The following is a 17,949-nucleotide window of genomic DNA, read 5'->3' on the forward strand; positions in this document are numbered from 1 at the left end:
CCACTCTAATATATACTGCAGACGCCAGGCGCATCTTATTACCATATACGTGCGCTGTACATCTCAAAACATTGCATCCCATAAGAGAAAACAATACACCCACACATTATCTGAGTTCCAAAGCTCATTGATGTATATATTTGTTATTAAAAGGATATGGATTCAATATATTACAATGTACAGTTTACATATAGTTATATAGTTACAATTTATACAGTAATCAGTTAATACAAAATACATACAGTTACAGGCCAGCATACCATACCATTCCCTCAATGCATCTTCCTCTTAATATCTCTCTCTCTCTCAGCAAATAAATACAGGAACTGGTCTGGCAGCAACTCCGTCATCATCTGGGACAAAACAGCAACTGGCAACTGTGTGTCTCTGTAATGTGTTATCTAGTTTTGGGGGAGGGAACTTTCTCATTCATGATGAGTCACTAGTCTGTTCGTATGCTAAACAGGTTCAGCCTTGAAGACATCAAAAGGGGCTGCCCTGAGCTTCCTGTCCACTGCCTGTTTCTGTAAATGTCTATTGTCCTAATAAGGGAGATTTTAGCTTTCATACATTTAATCATAACTCCTTGTTGCAATGTCCTACAACTTAATAACAAGTATCAAATGAATCTACACATTAATCTGCTTGCTTTAATACCAAATATGACAGGCCTATCTTGCTTCGTTCCAATAATACACATACATGACATTACTCCATTATATAATTTTAAATCATTATGATGTCTGGCGCTTGATATTATTATAATTATGTACTGTATGAAATAAATGTGGAATCCATCTCTGTGGCATGTCCGTGTAAATGCGTGTGTTACCATATATTGCTGTGCTCGCTGCGCGTATTTGCAAGTATAGCGACTTATATGTGTGTAGTCTGTATGTTCTTTCCATGTAATATTTTTTGGACTTCGACAATATGTACAGATCGATCTTTGGGCACAGCAGCGGACCAGAGAACCTGGCCGGAGGTGTCTATTTACACAAGATGCTTCCTGCAGCATTAGCATATTTTCGCACAGCAGCTGTGGTCAAAAACGCAGCTACTGTGGGAACCGCATCCACCTCTGAATCGTGCCCAAAGCCAGCAAATGAACATACAAGTGCAGTGAGTGAACACTCTATGGGGGGGTATCCAATTAGAGGTAAAACAACATATGACTTCTTTCTGATGTTTCACCGATATTTTTTTTAAATGCTATCCAATTAGATCGCCTGTAAAAAAAATAAAATAAAAAAAATACATTAACTCCTGAAAACGCATAGGTTCAGTGAAACCTGTGTGTTTTCGGTAGAAACAGCCCCGTTTTCGCATAAAAACGGGGCTGTTTCTGGGGATTTGGCAGGCGTTACAAAATTCCTGATAACCGCTGCGTCCTGCAGTGTCTATTGCCCACTGCAGCAGCAGGCTGGAACTGCAGGGAGGGCGCCTCGTCCCGGGAGCTGGCACTTGGCGCTGTGACTCCATGCGGGGAAGCCGGTGCAGCGCTGTGACCCACATCCCCCATGTTCCCCCGACATCGGTCACATGACGGGGGAGCGGTCATATGGCCGGGCGAAGCTGGAGATGCAGCGCTACACTGGGAGCTGTCTGGAGCCGGTACCCGGTGCAGCTACAGGTAACCCCCGATAAGCCGACCGCTCGTGCAGGCTTATAGGGTCTAATAGGATAGCCCCCGGTGGGACAATTAGTCCCGGTAAATTACATTGGATATCCCTCTATGAATGAGTCAAAATTAGACATTTATTACAGATGGCCCCCTTCTCATACTCACTGGTGTATGAAACTACTGTGGAGGCTCCCAGTGCTGTCTTCACTCATTGCCAAAATTTAGAAGAGGGTAAGGTAGCCTAACACTGCTTGGATGCGCTAGACCACCAGGGACCCGCAAGAAATCAGCACTCCATGAGTCTTAGTCGTAGCCGCCACCCCCTGTGACTTAGCCCTAGCCACCACCCTCACTATCTTAGCCCTAGCCACCACCCCTGGTGGGTTAGGGTAGGGGACAGGGGAGAGGTAAAATAATTACTCCATCCCCTGTCGGCATTCTAATTGTCAGGATACCGGTGTTGATCATGTGACTGCCAGCATTCCTACGGCGGCCTTCTGAATCACATCCGTAATAACCTACCAATTGCGAGGCCCAGGACGATTCCAGCAAATTAACGCATATTTTTAAAGTGGCAATGATTTAAAAGCAAAACCAAATGACTTTAACCTTTTAAATGATTACTACTTTAAATATACTGGCTAAATCAATGGAAATGCGCTGGATCCTGCAATTTGCAGGCCTGCCATTCCATTTAGCCTATGGTGTTGATATCATTAATCCTTATTCCATATCCCATGAACCCTTTTCATATAGCTTGGCTTGTTCTGTGGTTATAAATGGTTTGTGTTTTATTTTAAATTATCATTTTTATATACGTTATATTTGCTCCTTTTTTTTTTAAAGATGTTTTTTATACAGTGAATCATTTTGCAACTATATGATGTACTGCATGTGTTTCTTGCCTTAGGCAAAACATTAAAGATTTATGGACACTTAAGAAAGTCTTGTAGGGTTATACTAAATGATCATGTGTTTTGGTAATAGGAAGCACTCAGACAGACTTTGGACCACAACTCAAGTATTTGAATAAAGAAACGTTCACTGTTGTGGCGTGGGATCCTCAGGGATATGGGCTGTCTATCCCACCAGCTCGAGACTACCCCACAGACTTTTTTTCAAGAGATGCAAAAGATGCAGTAGATTTGATGCAGGTAAATACATATTTATTAAAAGAATCATTTCTTAATGTAACTGGTCATTACTAGAAAACAGTGTTTCTTCTGCACTACTTCATGGCAGCCATTACTCTGGGATTGCATCCTATCCACCTAGTTCTAGACAGGACGTTTTTTTAGACTTCAGGGATCGCCCACTTAGGGTATATAGAGCTACTCCTCTTCCTCCTCAGTCTTTTTTCCTGTCTTCTAGTCAGGACAGAGTAGTTGTTTGTTATTTTGTTCCAAGGGCTTACCTCATTATCTATACCCAGCGTGTGCGCCTCTTGGTAGCCGAAGTCTGGATGGGGTGGCACCCTGGGGAGAGGCTGGTGCACGGCAGTTTTTAAGGCCAGTCAAGTAAGTGCCTGTCTGTATGTTTTACAAAGCCAGATCGCTGCTGGTTTTCCTCTCTCCATTTGCAGCCACATGTGTTTTTATGCTCCCTGGTCCTGCAAAACAATCTGCATAGGTGCGTGTGATGGCTGGTGGCTGTCCCAGGAAGGTGGTCCGAACAAACGCCCGCCCCAAGTTAGGGGTCAGAGGCAGAGTGGCGCCGTGCACCGAGAAATAATGGAGCTGCTGGTCCCTCCAATTTATGCTACAAGCCTATGACAATATGAAGGAGAGCCTTCTCCACAAAAGCCTGTATGTGCCCAAAAAAGAGGTAAGTCCTCATACAGGGCACTTTATTAATATAGTGTTAGTTAGGATATATAGTCTGGTTACCATCCTATGCTGCATTGTGTCTCCTGCATTGGAGCTAAGAAGAAAACTTATATAGAAGTCAGGATGCAAGAAGCTGTACCTGTATTGAAGTTGTTAAAGATCACTCTCCTTATAGTGCATTCAACACGCCTCATATTCTGTGTGTTGTCTAATTGGGCTAATTGGCAATTATGGAGCTGTGGGCTATACCCTGGACTTGTTAATTTTATCTGCACCAGTATGTGTTCAGTCCATCAAGTAAAATATACCAAACTTCAGCCATACCAAACTGGATATGCCTAATCTATCTGATCTTGGAAGCTAAGCAGTGTATATTATAAAATCTGAACCTACATTGCTAGTATGGACTTTGATTATGATGGCAGAATGTTGATAAATGCCTGGGTGATACCAAGAGAAGTTATCATATGTATCTGTTTATGGTGAGCAGTTCCTAAACTGATGAACAATACGTAGAGCTGATACAGCAGCAGCAGAGGTTGTTTCATAAGCTACTACTGGGAGAGCCGATCTCGGCAACTGGTCCTCGCAGTCCCCCACAGAGAGCAGGGCTGTATTGTAGCATTTAAATAAATAAATCGATAACCTAAAAAAATAAAGTGTGTGGATATATATAATATTATAATATAATATGCATATACTGTATACAGCAAGTTTTTTTTCACAAACTGATGTTACTAAAGCTTCATTGTCACAGCTTCAGTACACTGCACATGCCCAATCTCTTCAGTTCCTGGCAGCTAAGCAGTGTTGGGCATGATTAGTATTTGGATGGGAGACCATCTGGGAATTACAAGGTGCTGTAGGTTTAGTGCATTGAGACTTGGACTATGATGAACAGTCTTGGAAGAGAAAATTTCAAGACTTTATATACAGATATATAATAGCTGTATGTTTTCTCATAGAATGTGTTGGAATTACAGCTCTGTGGTGCATTTATGGGCAGATCTACATAGAAGGAATAGTTTGCTTTCTTTGCTTATGAAAGTTCCCTGCTGTTTTGTAGCAGGCTGAAAGTTACCTCAGGATAGAAGTAGGTATCCTATGCCATCTTCTATGCAGCAATTTTTAGAAGCTAGACGTTTTGTGCCAGCATGGTACTACGGTGGTAGATATTCTACAGGAATGTTGAGGCAGTCCTTTTGCCAAACCTTCAGAAGAGGCAGTTGATGATAACTACTATGGGTCTTCTGCATCTGTGCCAATAGGGGTCTTCTGAAATTTGTCAGGCATTGGCAGGAATCTGTGCAGAACAGATGAGTTCAGGATGTAGTATCTCAAAGGTATCGGATGGAATTGCTGGGGTTCTAAGAAGGAATCATTTTGTGAAAACTGAGGTTACAGTTGTGAATTTGAAAGTCACGGTGCTATAACAGTATACAGAAATTAGCTCAAAGGCTGTGGAGATTTTGAAAAGTCATCCAAGATAAATTAAAGTTTTTACTCTCGTATATTTCTTTTAGAAAAGTATACAGGGGGTTCAGACTAATCTGGATCTCAAGACAGCTTGGATAAGATAAGGTTTCTTATGGAAACACTGAAATCTATTTTGACTGTTTTAAGAAGTTTTACTGATGATGTCAAATCTAAAATTAAAGTACCAATTCCCTTTACTATTGTTTGTTATAAATGTGGTACAAGTCACTGTGCACAATAAAAATGATATATATTTGGGATCATTTATGATGGTGTGGATATTACCCATCAAGTCATTTATCAAGAGGAGCATTCTATAGTATCAATACATCTAAAAGATGCCTAGTCTTATGTTTTGGTATGCAGGGAATATAAAAAAGATCTCAGATTCTGCATCCAAGGCAAAACATCTTCAGTTCACATGTCTTCCCTTTGAATTGACAAGATCCCCAAGAACATTTATAAAGCTCCTTTGTGTCACTTAATGCTTCGAAGAACAAAAGGAATAGAGGTTTGACAGTATTTGAACAACTTACTATGTTGCTGAAAAGTCAAAATAAACAATGAATGATGCTGTGTACAGAACTTTACAGATCCCTCAGTATTACAGAAGGATAATAAACTGGGAGAGAATTCAGTTAAATCCACTTCGACAAATACAGTTCTTGGGGGTACAAGTGGATACTACAGTATGTAGTCCCTCTGTAACAAGAGAGATGTGGGAAGATTCAAGAACTGACCACATTGGTACAAAAGTGACATTACATACTGGACTACGTTTGCTGGGAATAATATCCTCAAACATAGACATATCCTTTGAGCAAGATGGAGGATGAAAAAATTACGATAGAACTTGCTGAAGTACAGCCAAGAAGGAACCTTCCTGAATTACCAGTTAAAGCTACTGTATGTCAAGCTACAAGAGACTTTCGGGGATATTCAATTAGCAACGATAACGGACTTTTTGCGCGAAAAAACGGACTTTTCCCGTGAAACGCAATTACAACCTATTCAATTTGCAGGGAAAATTTATCGGTGATAATTTTTTCACTAATTTCACCTCGCCTACTCTGAGCAGGTGAAAAGTCTCTATTTTAAGGAAAAAATGTTTGGATATGGTACAGAACTCCTGGGACACCCCCCTTAATGACTAATTAGGCACGTTGAAGTTTTTAATTATTTTTAACTGGCCAATAATGACATGTCATTTTTGGGGTGAAAAAGTACAAAGTGATGGAAATTGGGGTTCAAGGTATGGGACAGGTATATTGGGGTGCTTTATGAGTGGGACAGGTGTTTTTAGGCTTGCAGATGGGAGTAATCTCTGGTCTGTTTCCACTTTTTTTTAAAGTACCCTAAAATGACCCAAATATATACTTATACCCATTTTCATGTGCCCCAAATTAAAAATAAAAATTTGTTCAGTTTCAGAGTAGCTTCAGACCTACTCAGCGCTTGCGATCACTTCAGACCATTCAGTTTGTGTTTTGACGTCACAAACACGCCCTGCGTTCGCCCAGCCACGCCTGCGTTTTTCCTGGCACGCCTGCGTTTTTCCGAACGCTCCCTGAAAATGGTCAGTTGACACCCACAAACGCCCTCTTCCTGTCAATCACTCTGCGGCTGCCTGTGCGAATGAAAAGCATCGCTAGACCCTGTGTAAAACGACATAGTTCGTTGTAATAGTACGCAGCATGTGCGCATTGCGCCGCATGCGCAGAAGTGCCTTTTTTTGCCTCAACTAATGCAGCTAGCGAACAACTCGGAATGACCACCATGGGCCTTTCTGCCCATATCTTAATATTTGCCAGATAAAGATGTTCAAAGAACAAATACAGCTTCGTTACCAAAGATGGTGTCAGCGTTTCATTAAACCAGGAGATTTTTATTTTATTTTATTTTTTGTCCTCCTCTTTCCCACAACCTAAAAGCAAGAAGGAAGAAAGGTTGCATATGCTGAACTTGTGACAAGCACTTTTTGTCTATTTGGATAGGAGTGAAAAACTTTTTGTAAAACAAAGTATTTGTTTTACATGTAGGCATAAAGAAGGGTGGAGCACCCATGAAGCAACCTTTTGCCAGGTGGATCAAGGAGCTAATTATTTTTGTGTATGAAGAAAGTATAAATAACTGGTAGTAATAATAATAATAAAAGTAGTCATAAAATCTGACGGCACACTCAACCAGTGTTGTTGCAATTTCCTGGGTTAAGGACGCTTTGGTATCAATGAAAGACATGTACAGTAGCCAACTGGCCATCTGTTCCCACTTTCTCTAGTCACTATGCCCTGGATTTGGCTGGCGCCCACTTTGACAGTTATGTCCTTGAAGGGGCATTGCGATGAATGAATAAAATTGGGTAATTAAGCATGAATTTCTGTTTACTGGACTATTTGTTACCCTCCCTATATTATGCTTTGGTATAGCCCAGAGTAATGGCTGCCATGAAGTAGTGCAGAAGAAAATAGTAAATTATATTTACCGATAATTTCATTTATTCAAGATACTTCATGGCAGCCTATAACATACCCTCCCTTTCTTCAGCTGGATCCACAGGTTATCCACAGGATAACATTGGGATATGCCGGAGCGACAGCGGAAATGGCACCAACGGTCACGAGCTTTCTGGCCTCCCAGGATGCATCGGGGCTTCTCAATATAATCCCACCCACTGACTCGGTCAAATTAGTTTTTTGTTTGGTGCGGCAGGAGCCGGACCATGGTCACAGGGCTGCTGTTGATAGCATCCTGAAGCTTTTATTTTATTTTTATAGTGTTACTGTTTTTGAGTGATCTTTCTTAACAGCGTCTTAAACGCATGCTAGAAAGAGTCGCTCCAACAACTCTCCACAGGGTCGCAACAACGCTTACCTTCACGGTACAGTGCTGTCTCGGCGGGTGTCTGTGTCGGATGATTCTAGCAGGTCCAGCAGACGTTACCAGGCTGTGGCCGGAGCATGGGGAGAAGGAAAGTCATCGGTTTCCTCTTACTAGGGGGTTCCGGACACAGCTACACTGTATTGGAGGAGACTTCAAACAGTGGTTGATGCGCCGCCACTCTTAAGTGCAATGGCGCTATGCTTTAGGGATCATAGGCGCCAGGACTAGGTTGAGGCCGCGATCCTTAGAGTTTATGTCAATGGGGGAAGTTAGACGCTCTCCTGTTCGCCCCTCCCCCAAGTTCATGACCAGTTTCCGCGCGTCTCCCGTCCATGAACTAATGACCTCACTTCCGTCTCAGACGCTACCACAAGGGTACTCGGTCGCAGCTAAGACGCTGCGATGGTGCACACTAGACTTTCCGCCTAGACCGGGTCGCAGACAGGTGCGTCTGCATACACTTATCGTTCACTGAGCGTCTGTGTCCGTTAATGAGCGTCTGTGTCTCTCATCAGTTATCAGAGCGGCAGTGTACACTAGTAGCGTCTGAATCCACTCAGCGTCTTTCGAGCGTATTGATTGATATGGAAGTGTGGTGAGTCTCCCTGTATCCCACTCTATGGAGAAAGGGTTATACAGTACTAAAATTCTCTCTACTTGATAGTATGAATTGTTAATTTTGGTACATATTGCATATGAGGCCTGTATATTACTGTTGTTTTCTGCATGATATGTCTGAAAAACTGGTTAAAAACAGAAATACAATTGTCCCACTTACTTGTAAGTAATTATGATGGTTGATTGTATTCTCATATGACAATGTCTAATATTTAACATGTGACTGACTGCTAGTATGTGTGCTGACTTTTATATGTTGTCAGTTTTGTTCTGAACCTCAGTTCAGGTGCACGGTTGTGGTCAGATTGATCTCACTTCTATATATCTATATATAGGTGATTTTCAGTCACAAATTGTGTAGTTGTAAAAACAGAATATTTACTATGTCTGTGAGCGGCAAAAGTGACAATGATAATTTATCAGGCAGTCCTACATCCTTAACATGTTTATCTTGTAAAACAGGGTTAGTTGAAATAGCCCAGTTGGTCACTTATGAGGGGTTGTGTGCAAACTGTTTTGCTTATCTGCAAAGTAAAAAGCAGGATTTGGTTCAGCAACCAATAGAGCCACCATGGAGTATGTTCGCACAGACTTTGTCTTCAATAGCGGACAGATTAACTCCTGCAATTCCACCCCAGGGAATAGGTTACACTATTAACCCATACATGCAGCTCCCTCCTTATGGTTTGGTTCCAGTAGCTTCTACAATTAACCAAGGTGCAGGTAAGATTAATATAGATACATCCATGTTGCAGACTACACAAGATGATACAACAGATGATGATACAGTATATACAAATACTCCGTATGATGATCAGTCGCAGGGTTTCAGCTCAGAGGATGTTGCTGAGCTTATTGATGCAATGAAGGCTATTCTCTCTTTGGAGGAATCAGCCAAAACAGTGTCAAAATCTAAAGCACCTGTGTTTAAACGAACAAAAACAGTTAAGACTGAATTCCCAGGGTCAGAGGATCCGACGGAAATGATGGAAGAACCCTGGGCTACGCCCAGTAAAAAATATAAGATTCCGAAAAAGTGGGATTCTTATTATCCATTTCCAGCTGCGGATTGTTCAAAAAGAGAAGTTCCTCCTAAAGTAGATGCACATGTACTGCGACTTGTGCATTAATCTGCTTTGCCATTGTCTTCTACCTCACTAAATGATGTCACAGATAGAAGGGTAGATAACTTCTTGAAAAATATTTTTTCTCTCTGAAGAGCGGTGGCAAGGCCTGCTATGGCTTCAGCCTGGATGGCAAGGGCAATGGTAGAATGGGTGGAGGAACTAGAGAATGGCCTTTCCCCTCCTAATAGGGAGCAGGAGTGTCATCTAGGCCGTATAAGACGAGCTGCGCAATATTTGGAAGAAGCAGCAATTGATATGGGTATGACTGCTTCTAAAGCATCAGCCTTGACGGTAGCCGCTCGTAGAGCAGTTTGGTTACGCACTTGGAAAGCAGATGCAGAATCCAAGAAAGCTTTGGAAGCGTTGCTTTTCACTGGTAATATATTGTTTGGAAAACAATTGTCAGATATTTTAGAATCGAAAGCTGAATCCAAAAAGGTCAGATTTCCGGCTAGTTATAGCCCTAAAGACTAAGGGTTCAACATTTCAGCTATTTCGATGGCAAAGCAAAAGAGGAGGCTAAGCAACCCCAGTTCAATAGATCAGCCAGGGTAGGAAGCAATGGGCTAGTAGAAGGCCAGCTTCCAAGCCAGAACAGAAGCAATCAGTCTGAAGATACGGGCCTCCGCCTGGAGGATTCCAGGGTTGGGGGCCGACTCCTTCAATTTGCACACATATGGCAGCAGTCGACGACAGATGCTTGGGTGCAGAAGGTGGTATCTCTCAGTTATGGTTTCCCCTTCAGGTGGCAGCCTCCTCAAAGGTTTTTTTGCACCAGCCCGTCTCGTATAGAGTCGAAGGCCAACGCCCTGCAAGAAGCAGTTCAGAAATTGCTTCAGTCTGGTGTAATTATCCCAGTACCCCCATCGAAACGGGGACAGGGTTTTTACTCTAATCTATTTTTGATTCAGAAGCCAAATGGGTCATTCCGACCAATTCTCAATCTCAGAATGTTAAACAAATACATTTGGATTCCAAGGTTCCACATGGAGACGTTACGCTCCATAGTTTTGGCTATGGAACCGGGAGATTACATGGTATCTCTGGATATACAGGATGCTTACCTACATGTGCCTATAGCACGGTCTCATCAATGTTACCTCAGGTTTGCCATCCTCCAGCAACATTTTCAGTTCCAAGCCTTGCCCTGCGGGCTAGCAATAGCACCCAGGGTGTTTACCAAAATTATGGTGGTTATGGCAGCTTATCTCCACAAGCAGGGGATAAGAATATTTCCATACCTCAATGACCTTTTAATCATAGCACATTCGTAGGAATTACTTTTGAGCCATCTTCAACAGACAGTAGTTTGTCTACAAAGACACTGGTGGCTCATAAATTGGGAAAAGTCGTCTCTGAATCCGTCACAACGGATGGTTCATTTGAGGGCCATATTGGATTCAGGTCTACAGAGAATTTTCTTACCAGAGAAAAAGATGTCCAAGGTGCAGATCATGACTCAGGAGGCGTTGCACACTCAGACAATGTCAGTCCATGCTGCAATGCGACTGTTGGGTCTGATGGTGTCAATTTTCGACATGGTGGAATATGCACAATTCCACTCCAGACCTCTACAGCACCTTATTCTGACCAAATGGAACGGAAATCATCAGACAATAAAAAAACAGATGATAAAGTTTCCGGTAAACGTAAGAAGGTCTCTAGCTTGGTGGCTACAGAGGGACCATATAAACAAGGGGAGACCCTTTTGGATAAAGGAATGGCAAGTCCTGACAACAGATGCCAGTCTTCAGGGCTGGGGAGCGGTGCTCGAAACGTTTGGTTCCAGGGAAAATGGACTATAAGGGAAAGTCGCCTGCCAATAAATCTGTTGGAAATAAGGGCCATATATATGGCTCTAGTTCAGGCAAAGGACAGTCTGCAAGGAAGACCAGTCCAGATCCACTCAGACAATGCAAAAGCGGTAGCGTACCTCAATCATCAGGGAGGAACTCACAGCAAAAGATTGATGGAGGAAGTAACTCACATACTAAGGTGGGCAGAGCTCCATCTTCCAGCATTGTCAGCAGTGTTTGTTCCAGGAGTACTGAACTGGGAAGCGGATTTTCTCAGTTGACACACCATTCAGGAAACCGAATGGGCATTACACCCAGAAGTGTTTCAGACTATAGTGAACATATGGGGTCTACCAGAGATAGATCTCATGGCGTCTCTGCTGAACAACAAAGTTCCAATGTACGGATCAAGAACAAAGGATCCCGGAGCGATCCTTGTAGACGCACTGTCAGTAAATTGGAAATTTCATCTGGCATATCTGTTTCCTCCAATCTCTCTGTTACCCAGAGAAGTGAGGAAAATAAAGCAAGCAAAGGGAGCCATAATTCTAATAGCTCCAGCTTGGCCCAGAAGGCATTGGTACACAGATCTACTAAGGATGTCCATGGAAGCACCAATACTGCTCCCTCAACGTCCAGATCTGCTAATGCAGGGTCCTTGTTATCACAGTCATCTGGATAGTCTAGCTTTGACGGCGTGGCTATTGAGACCTCTATCCTAGAAGCTAGAGGATTTTCAAAACAAGTAATTCAAACTATGCTTAGAGCAAGAAAACCTTCTTCAGCTCACATTTATCATCGAATATGGCAAGCCTATATTCATTGGTGTAGTGAAAAAAGTTTGAATCCAAGATCTTTTAAAGTATCCAGGATTTTGGATTTTCTTCAAGCAGGATTGGATAAGGGGTTAAAAGTAGCTTCCTTGAGAGTTCAAGTATCAGCATTAACTGTATGGTTTCAGAGAAAGATTGCTGACTTACAAGATGTGCGTACTTTCTTTCAGGGAGTTGTACACATTCAACCTCCGTTTGTTCCTCCTGCAGCTCCCTGGGATTTGAATCTGGTTCTTAAAATCCTTCAGGGAGCTCCGTTTTAACCACTTAAGAGAGCAGATCTTAAATGGTTGACAGCTAAAGTGCTCTTTCTACTGGCAATGGCGTCAGCTAGAAGAGTGTCAGATTTAGGAACACTGTCGTGTAAGTCTCCTTTTCTAATATTTTTTCCAGATAAGGCAGTTCTCAGAACAAGGCCTGGTTATCTTCCGAAGGTGGTTTCAAAATTTCACCTTAACGAAGAGATTGTAGTCCCAGCTTTTCAGATATCGTGACTTTCTGCGGGAGAAGCGTCGCTGGACGTGGTCCGGGCGTTAAGAATCTACGTAGACCGTACTAGTGCCATCAGAAAGACAGATTCTCTCTTCATCCTCTATGGATTTCACAGAAGAGGATGGCCTGCTAGTAAACAGACGCTGGCAAGATGGCTCCCAATGGTAATTTCAGAAGCTTATTCTCGTGCTGATCTCCCTACTTCGGCTAATGTCATGGGCAGCACAACATGGTGCTTCAGCAGAACAGATTTGTAAGGCAGCCACATGGTCTTCCATTAACACTTTCATTAGACAATATGCCATGGATACTTTTGCCTCTCATGACGCTGAATTCGGGCGAAAGGTTCTCCTGTCTAATCAGGAGCGCCCCACCACTAAAACTGGCTTTGGGAATCCCAATGTTATCCTGTGGATAACCTGTGGACCCAGCCGGAGAAATAGACGTTATGGTAAGAACTTACCGTTGATAACGTGATTTCTCCTATGTCCACAGGTATCCACAGGGGTCCCCCACCCTGACGCACCTGATTTGAGGATCTTTACAATCACTAAACCTCTTCCCTCTTGCATGGAAGGGTGTGCATGTGTGTTCTTATCGCCTGAATAGGTTTCTACCTGATGCTTCTGCCTAAAGTGCTGTGGAAATAACTGATTTGACTGAGTCAGTGGGCGGGATTATATGGAGAAGCCCCAATGCATCCTGGGAGGCCAGAAAGCTCGTGACCGTTTGGTGCCATTTCCGCTGTCGCTCCGGCAAATCCCAGTGTTATCCTGTGGATACCTGTGACCATAGGAGAAATCACGTTATCAACGGTAAGTTCTTACCATAACGTCTAGTTTTTTAGTGTGTTTTTTCACAGGAAGCGAATGTGAGGAGACACTCAAAAGATTGAGGAGGAAGAGGAGTAGCTCTATACACCCTAAGTGGGTGGTCCCTTAAGTGTGAAAAAAAACGTCCTGTCTAGAACTAGGTGGATGGGATACAATCCCAGAGTAATGGCTGCCATGAAGTATCTTAAAGAAATGAAATTATCGGTAATTATAATTTGCTATTTTCTTACAGGCTTTGATAGTAGATCCATCTATTTCAATTCCACTATAGTTAAGGGTAGAAACTATAATATACATTCCAGTTTCTACTGCTAACTATAGTGGAATTGAAATAGATCTGATGTGAGTGCAGGTAACTTTTTTCAATATATGCACTTTGGAACTAACTTGGGTAGTTATGTTCTCCCAGGTTGCAGTATAGACCACCATACCTATATTTACTTACATACAGTATATATACATCTGCCTTTGGCACCAGACAGAACAACCCTCCCTCTACTAGCAATTACCTTGTCAAATCTGATACCGGCTAGTGGGGGTAATGTATTAAAAACGTCCTAACGGACGTTATGTGTCCATGGGCGTATCACCATATTATCGTGGTGATACGCCCGCAGCCGCCGCCACAATGTATGAAGAAGGCCCCCGCCGATGTGTGAGTGCGTTATCCTACCTGTCCGCCGATAGGGCACTTTCCACATCGGCTGGGCTGGCCTCATCGGCAGCATATTTCTGCGCATGCGCTCTTCATCCGTTCGGCCTGCTCGCGCCGCTGGCAGCAGGAGGCGCATGCGCGTATAGGCTGTGCGCTGTTCGGCGCCGGCTGTGTGGTGGGTGTCGGAAGTCAGCCTTAAGCGCGCAGGGGATTCATAAAGGAAGCTGGCAGCCTGCCAGTGAGTGTCGTGGCTGCTGGCTTTAAAGGGGGGGTGAGAGAGAGAGATTCTGAAGGGGGATGTGCCTGCAAGTGGTTGGGGTGGGGGAAAGGAGGGGAAGAGAAGCTGTGTCTGTATTTCTCAAGGGGGATGTGCTTGTAAGTGGGGAAGGGAGAGAGAAGCTGTGTGTGTTGACTGGATTTATGTTGGGGGATGTGCCTGCAGGTGGGGGAGAGAAGCTGAGGGGGTTGTCTTGTTTTCTGAAGGGGGATGTGCCTGCAACTTTGCAAGTGGTTGGGGGAAGGGGGAAGGGGGGAGAGAGAAGCTGTGTGTGGCGTCTGGATTTATGTTGGGGGATGTGCCTGGAAGTGGGGGGGTCGTAATCGCCACTTTTTGAAGCCAGACGGTGAGACAGGGAGACGGATAGTGTCCCTGTAGGGGAAGGGGGGGGGTATTGGGTGCCTGCCACTGTCAGTAAATTGGCAGTACCAATGCTGCTTCCTGTATTTGTTATGTAAAGGCTTTTTTCTGCAAATAGTGGGGGTGATGTATTAAAAACGTCCTAACAGACGTTATGTGTCCAGGGGCGATCAGTACATTATCGTTGTAATACGCCCTGTCACTCCTCCCCAAGGTACTAAACAGGTCCCAGTCGATGTGGGCGGGCGCTATGTCACCTTACCGTGATATGTGTCCTCCCACATTGGCCAGACTTATTTAGCCGCTAGCTGCCCCGGCGCGCATGCGCTGTCACCTCAGCTCCCAGTGAGGCCTGGGGATTGAGGCGGCGCATACGCGGATAGGCTGTGAGCCCTCTGTGGGGTGGAAGACATTGAGGAGAGGACTGGGGGTTGCGCATGTTCCTCCTTGTCTTTTCCTGCTGAGAAGAGCCGCTCTCAAACTTCATCCTCCACCAGCAAGCCGCTTCTCCTGGTCACCCACACCTGACATCTGTATCATGTTCCCACTCCTCTTACCCCGCTGATAAGAGCCGCTGGCTGAGGGCCGGAAGGTGCAGTGTAACCCGAGCTTCGTTCGTTAATGTCATTTCTGTCTCTCTCTCTCTCTCTTTAATTTCTCTGACGTCCTAGTGGATGCTGGGGACTCCGTAAGGACCATGGGGAATAGACGGGCTCAGCAGGAGACTGGGCACTCTAAAAGAAAGTGCACTGGCTCCTCCCTCTGTGCCCCTCCTCCAGACCTCAGTTAGAATCTGTGCCCGGCCAGAGCTGGATGCACCTAGTGGGCTCTCCTGAGCTTGCTAGAAAGAAAGTATTTGTTAGGTTTTTTATTTTCAGTGAGATCTGCTGGCAACAGACTCACTGCTACGTGGGACTGAGGGGAGAGAAGCAAATCTACCTGCTTGCAGCTAGCTTGTGCTTCTTAGGCTACTGGACACCATTAGCTCCAGAGAGTTCGAACACAGGGCCTGACCTCGATCGTCCATTCCCGGAGCCGCGCCGCCGTCCCCCTTGCAGAGCCAGAAGACAGAAGAGAACTTCAAAATTGGCGGCTGAAGACTCCTGTCTTCATTAAGGTAGCGCACAGCACTGCAGCTGTGCGCCATTGTTCCCACAGCACACCACACACTCCGGTCACTGTAGGGTGCAGGGCGCTGGGGGGGGGGCGCCCTGGGCAGCAATTATAAATACCTTTTGGCAAAAATACACATAATACAGTCTCCGGGCAGTATATGTGTAAAAACCCCCGCCATTAAAGTACATAAATCGCGGGACAGAAGCCCGCCGCTGAGGGGGCGGGTCCTTCTTCCTCAGCACACCGGCACCATTTTTTCTTCACAGCTCCGTTGGAAGGTTGCTCCCCAGGCTCTCCCCTGCAGTATCCTGGTACACAAAGGGTGAAAAGAGAGGGGGGGGGGGGGGGGCACATAAATGTAGGTGCAAAATTTGTATATACAGCAGCTACTGGGTAAACACTGAGTTGTAGTGTAATCCCGGGGTTATATAGCGCTGGGGTGTGTGCTGGCATACTCTCTCTGTCTCTCCAAAGGGTCTTGTGGGGGAACGGTCTTCAAATAGAGCATCCCCTGTGTGTGTGGTGTGTCGGTACGCGTGTGTCGACATGTCTGAGGTAAAAGGCTCCTCTAAGGAGGTGATAGAGCGGATATGTGTGTGAGAGGGTGTCTCCGTCGACAACGCCGACACCTGACAGCCATTATTATTAACAATTATTATTATTAACAATGTATGCGTATTTATGTATTCAATGTAGACCTATAGTCAGAAAAACAACCACTCTTATTGGTGACACCTGTCTCTGCGTTCTTATGGTGCCAGAAGTGCGGCACCAGTTTAAAAATTATTTTTGAGACTTGGGGGGCACACACCCAAGCTGCCATATTTATTTGATTTCCAAATTATTATATAGATATATATATACACACACACACACTTACACTAAGCCTAATCCACTCCCTCCCCCTATCCAGGAAAAAATCTTCCGGTGGCCAAGGTGCAAGGTCTCCACAATTTCTCAATGTTGTGTCGTCTGTACGTGTCCCAGCTCATGTATTATGTCCAGATGTAGCCACTGTCTTCTAATGCAGCTCCTTGCAAACTTGCCTTACCAGCACAACTACCCAATCTTGCACCTACACACACTGCGGAGGGTGCACATAGACATTTCCATTGCAGTCAATGGGGGGCATGCACGTCCAAAATGCTGCCATAGGCGCAACCAGCGAGGCAAATGGAGACACGCCTAAAATGGCTCCGTGGGTAATTGTCCAATTCAGTCCACCAGCAACTTTCCTAAATAGTAGTTATCCTTGGCCTACACTAGCTGCATTCCAGAAAATCTGGATAGGGTTGGAGAAACAGGGCGTAGAATCCTGCAGTTTGGCAGTTATGTGACAATTGCAGGCCAGTCTGCCAGTTCGAGAGGATTCACCTCCCAATGAGACTGCCTGTAGTGTCTAAGACTGACAGGTAGGACTTCCAATAGAAAGCATCTGCCATTCTCAATGAAACTAGTCCTGTGTCACGGACTGCATCTTGGTTTGGTGGTATGAGCTGCTTGCCACCTTTTAGCAGTGGGTGTTGCTGTCCTGCAGCACATAGGGGGAAAAACAGCCCACACCCTAACCCACCCTACATCACCGCCGCCTAACCCTAAGCCTACCCACACAGCCTAGATTACCCTCCCCCTAAAGGCTCAACCAAAACTCTCTGGTGGACTTCTATCCACCTTTCTGCCTGTGAAAATGGTGCCAATGATAATGTGACAAGTGTAGCCATGGTGGCACCATCAATGGAACTGTCAGCATCCCAGTCGTCAGGATTCCAAATAAAGGGGCTCATTGAGACCTGAACACTACTATGCGCTTACAGATAGCTGCAATTGAGTGTGAACTGCGCAACGACCCAGGCCAGAATGCCAACATCTGTCTTAGCCCTGCATTTGCATCTTCCGGATTCACAGGCAGAGGCAATTGCTGTGCGGGAAGGAGCAGTCCAACAGCATTTACAAGTCATTTAGGAGACGTGACCAAACTGTTGGAGGGGGAGGCCCACGGTGAATGCATGATGTCACATGCAGCAGCTGCAACCTAA

At 44.6% G+C, this 17,949-nt stretch overlaps 1 protein-coding gene across 2 annotated transcripts in view; it reads left to right on the plus strand.

The window, feature by feature from the left end:
• The window catches only part of BPHL (biphenyl hydrolase like), a 204,558-nt gene that overhangs the window by 69,558 nt on the left and 117,051 nt on the right, over positions 1-17,949 (plus strand). For both annotated transcript variants that reach the window (XM_063923064.1, XM_063923063.1), the window contains exon 3: positions 2,612-2,778. In XM_063923064.1, the coding sequence (XP_063779134.1) occupies positions 2,612-2,778 (167 nt within the window). The remainder of the gene's footprint in view (positions 1-2,611; positions 2,779-17,949) is intronic.

This window comes from Pseudophryne corroboree, chromosome 5, assembly GCF_028390025.1.
Source record: "Pseudophryne corroboree isolate aPseCor3 chromosome 5, aPseCor3.hap2, whole genome shotgun sequence".
NCBI lineage: Eukaryota > Metazoa > Chordata > Amphibia > Anura > Myobatrachidae > Pseudophryne > Pseudophryne corroboree.